The sequence below is a fragment of the Myotis davidii genome, unplaced genomic scaffold (assembly GCF_000327345.1).
Source record: "Myotis davidii unplaced genomic scaffold, ASM32734v1 scaffold1622, whole genome shotgun sequence".
NCBI classification, from domain to species: domain Eukaryota; kingdom Metazoa; phylum Chordata; class Mammalia; order Chiroptera; family Vespertilionidae; genus Myotis; species Myotis davidii.
The window spans coordinates 494,667-499,472 of NW_006293535.1; the positions used below are offsets into that span (position 1 = coordinate 494,667).

Below are 4,806 nucleotides of genomic sequence, written 5' to 3' on the forward strand. Positions count from 1 at the left end.
TTAATTAAATTAAATCAAAGATCACGAAGCTTCAACAGGACGTAAACCTGGGGACAAGCCTGGCTCACTCACTGTTCCTCCTCATCTGCAAGGAAGTCCCCCTGCATCTGTCCATTCCAAATCCCACCCATTTCCCGTTTCATGTCTTTTAAGAGTTTATTTTGTAAAGTAGTTTTTATTCACAGAAAAATTAAAAGGGAGTCACAGATTTCACACAAGCACAGTCTCCCTCATCACCAGCTGCCCTCACCCGAGGGTACATGTCCTGTGACTGATGAGCCTACAGTAAGGGATTACCCACAACCCACGTGACCTCCCACCGCCCATGCGACCTCCCACCGTCCACGTGACCTCCCACCACCCACACGACCTCCCACAGCCCACGTGACCTCCCACAGCCCACGCGACCTCCCACCGCCCACGCGACCTCCCACCGTCCACGTGACCTCCCACCACCCACGTGACCTCCCAGCCCACGCGACCTCCCACCGTCCACGTGACCTCCCACAGCCCACGCGACCTCCCACCGCCCACGCGACCTCCCACCGCCCACATGACCTCCCACCGCCCACGCGACCTCCAGGCCATCGGTGTGGCACGCTCTGTGCCTTAAACACATGTATGATGACACGCATCCCTCGTTAGGGCATAGCATGGCTACATCTCACTGCTCTAAAAAAGATTTGCCGATTGAACTGACATCGCAGGTAAGGCTGAAGGAGGGCGAGCGATCCACCCGTTCACACCAGCTGGCATCTCCTGGCATGTTATTCCACCGCATCATGTCCGAGACACTGCCCCAGACAGCACAGGGGCCCTCGGGTTCATGGGGCTCAGAAGTAGCTCGAATTCAAGGCAGTGGGGAGGAGGCGTTCAAACAGAAACCGGACTCTCACTTGATGTTTTCCTGCTCTCCCTGGGCCTTTTATGGACAGGACTCCCATTTCTTCCTCAGACAATCACCCAGAAGGTCCACGGCGCCCACATGGATTGTAGTCGAGGAAACGGAAGCCATGAGGTGTGCCTGCCACCAGAGTGTTCACGTCACACCATCAGAGACGTGACAGCAAAGAGAACGTTATGTTTGGTCCAGCCAGGGCAGCGCTTCCTGGAGGACTGAGCTGCTCCGTTAGGAGACGGGATTAAAACACAGAGCCCGTAGAAGAGGGCAGAGGGGAAGGCAGATGACAGGGTGAGAGTGGCTATGAACAGCTGAGAAACGTCAATCAACCAACGACAACACGACAGCAACAAAACCGTGCCTGAGCCACAAGGCGGCTGGAGAGGCAGCTGGGGCGGCGCCTGGATGAACGCTATCATCGACAACGACGTTACTTAGCCGCGTAAGCCCAGGTTCTAGGGTTTACACATACATTTAGATGGTCTTGCCTTTGAGTCTTCCTGATTTTCTCTAAAATCGCCAGGTTTTCCTTTTCGATTCCTTCATCTTCCGACTTCTTCCCGCTGACAGGCTCCTCTTCCTTCATCTCGTAGTGGTCCAGGTCTTCTATGTCCTGCAGACGTTAGAGACGTATGAGTGTGTTCAAGGTCTCACTATTCCTGACTCGAGAGGGAGCAGAAGAGAGAGAATCCATGTATTCTACGGGAAGGGGCATACAAGCCTTCACATTCCATTAAAAGGTTCCCTGTCCATAGCTTGTATTTTGTTATAAAACTAGAATCTGAGTAAGCACATTTAATAGCTATTATCAAATAAGCCATCTTTTCAACCTCCTATGAAGGGAGAGATATGAATAGCTTAGCATCCAGGCCTCAAGAATCCTGTGTTCGTACTTTGTTCTGGTAGCTCCGCTATCTCCATTCTCCAACAGACTCGTGCACTGTGACCTACACCGGGTGAGTGACCACGCCCATCCTCGCCCGACCGAGTCCCTTCTCCTGCAGCCCTGTCCGTGCGCAGGCCTCACGGAGCCCCTCCTGGGCTGGCCCTTCCCTGAGCTCCTCCGAACACCGGTCGTCAGAGCTCCCACAAGTGCCCTGAGCTGAGTCTCCTCCACCTTCAGCCTCGGCCACAGTCCCATCCGCACTCTTCTCCACTTGAGTGCTAACAGCACAGAACAAACTCACCATCAGCACCTCGTTAAGCAACATCCCAGCCCACTGCCCTCCACTGAAGCCTTCCTATCAACAATCTCTCCAAAGGAAACAGCTTGACTCAGTCAAGGCTCTTGGCCACCTGCCCTTTCTAGCCAATCCCCTGGCTTTTTCCTGACTCCATGCATCAGTCCGTCTTTCTCCCCAAAGGACAGCACCCAGCGCCCCCACACACGCCCAGGCCCAGGGCAGCTGGGGCCTTTAAACACCTCAATCGCCTGGATCCCTTCTCCTCCTCCCTAACCTGACCCTCCATGGCCGGTTCCCCCCTTTCCAGGTTCCCTAGATGTGCTGTCCCTTCTTGACGTCGCCTTGTGAGGGAAGAGGAAGGCACACAAGCTCTTTGAGGACAATGTCTGCCTCACCGCACAGGACCCAGGGGGTTACTGTTCCACCCAAGTTAACCTGCACGAAACACTAAGGACAAACTATCAAAAAAGTCTCATTCTAATTAGACAAGGTTAAGAAAGATCTTCTCTCAGATTCACAAAACAAAACAAACCCACTACTAGGTCTTTAGTCTCAGGCACTCTAAGCAGTCTATTTTAGATTTAAAGTTTTCCAAATCAAGAATATAAGGTAATAACTCAATTACTTCTAAGATGCAACACCAGAGCAGGTTTTAAAACCAAGACCACGAAACCAAACACCTTCTTATCCGATCAGTGCAGACACCAGAGCTTCACTCTGGAGTTTGACTTTGAACCCAAAGCTTCAGAGCCTGGACACGCCTGACATCGCATCGAAGACGGGCAACCACACCAGCCTCCACTCAATGCCGGGAATCTGCTCTACAAAATTCCCAGATGATTTTTCAACATGAGGTAGTTTTATTATCTCTAATGAGTAGTCCCTGAAATGCTCTCTAATTCTTTATTCAAACACAGAGCTTCTGAAACTTAGCAGTTCTCAAAAATAACTAATTACAGCCTCGCCAGTGCGGCTCAGCAGGTGAGCTTCAACCTATGAACCAGGAGGTCAGGGTTCAATTACCAGCCAGGGCACTTGCCCGGGTTGTGGGCTCGATCTCCGTGCAGGAGGCAGTTGATCAATGTCTCTCTCTCATCTATGTTTCTATCTCTCTATTCCTCTCCCTTCCTCTCTCTCTAAAAATCAATAAAAACATTTAAAACAACTACAGGTCAGGTAGTGATTACTATTCAATGTAAACATAATTTTAGTGCTAAATGTTAAGAGTCCTTATTTTCCAAAAAATCAGATCTGAGACATAAGAGGAGCAACTTATTCAAAAGCAAACATTAGAGGTAAAGCCAGATTTAATATTCAACTAAAGCCATCAATTACATTCAATTCCAAGAACAGCGTGCTTTTCATTATTGCACACTAAGACTGGTCCATAAAGAGACTAGAGAAATTGCTGAAACGTCCCCTAATGGAGATACCCACCTCCGCCATCTCCTCCTCGTCCTCCTCTTCTGACGTCACTTCCTCCGTGGTCCCATTCTGCAAGGAAAGAAGAACATGCAGGCCCCGCGGCCACGCACACTGGGCCTCCGGGAGGCGGCGGGCCCGGCGGCCACTCCCCTGCACGGACCCCACAGGGAACTCATTACAGTGAAGCATCTACTAAATCCAGCTCTAATGACAAACACTTATCAGCTTTTTAAAAGAAACATTTTTGGCCAGAACCGGTTTGGCTCAGTGGATAGAGCGCCAGCCTGCGGACTGAAGGGTCCCGGGTTCAATTCCGGTCAAGGGCATGTACCTTGGTTGCGGGCACATCCCCAGTAGGGGGCGTGCGGGAGGCGGCTGATCGGTGTTTCTCTCTCATCGATGTTTCTAACTCTCTATCCCTCTCCCTTCCTCTCTGTGGAAAATTCAATAAAACATATTTAAAAAAAAATAAAAGAAACATTTTTGAACAATTCAAGGTTAACAGGTGCATTAGGAATAACACAGGCAATTAATCAAATATAAAGCAGCTCTAAAGAAGTTAAAGACATTCTAACTTAAAATTAAAAAACATTTTACACTTAAATAAATGGCTTCCTTCATTTAAATAATTATCCTAAACCACGAATTAGCTTAAATTCCTCCTACAAGCTGTCAGCAGCAAGCACTCCCCTCGACCCTCCGTATCCCTCTAAAACATGAATGAGGAAAGAGGAAGGACAAACTATACATGAATGAGCAGCACAGACTACATGGATACTTGAGAAAAGTCTTCAAAAAGAACAAGACCGAAATAAACTATTTTCAACCATAAATTTAAAGAGACAACTGAGGTGCTAGAGAGCCGAGGACTAGAGTGTCAGAGACGCCTGCACAGAAACTACAGGCAAAACCCAAAAACAGAACGAACGCCGTGAGTGGGAACCATCATCTTAGATGCACGGGCCCCCTGTGGAGAGGACCCCGTGAGCCCCGGTCCCAGCACTCACCCTCCGTCCCCCTCCCACAATCCACTGGGCTCTGACTTGAACCACTAACGTGGTGGACAGGACGCGGGGCCAGTTCCCAAGGTAATCCTCTAAGGGGCCTGGCAGCTCCCACTTGTGTGCTCTTGGAAGACAACACTAAGGATTCTATGACCTTCCTGAAGAGGAGCCTGTGGAGAGCAGGGCCGTGGAGAGCGGGGCCCGTGGAGAGCGGGGCCCGTGGAGAGCGGGGCCCGTGGAGAGCGGGGCCCGTGGAGAGCGGGGCCCGTGGAGAGCGGGGCCCGTGGAGAGC

General features: G+C 50.6%; 1 protein-coding gene across 1 annotated transcript in view; it reads right to left on the bottom strand.

Moving 5' to 3' along the window:
• The window catches only part of UBE2Q2 (ubiquitin conjugating enzyme E2Q family member 2), a 37,739-nt gene that overhangs the window by 29,697 nt on the left and 3,236 nt on the right, over positions 1-4,806 (bottom strand). The window contains exons 3-4 of the mRNA XM_015566179.1: positions 3,523-3,579; positions 1,374-1,514 (exon numbers count right to left, since the gene is read on the bottom strand). Coding sequence (XP_015421665.1) covers positions 1,374-1,514; positions 3,523-3,579 — 198 coding nt within the window. The remainder of the gene's footprint in view (positions 1-1,373; positions 1,515-3,522; positions 3,580-4,806) is intronic.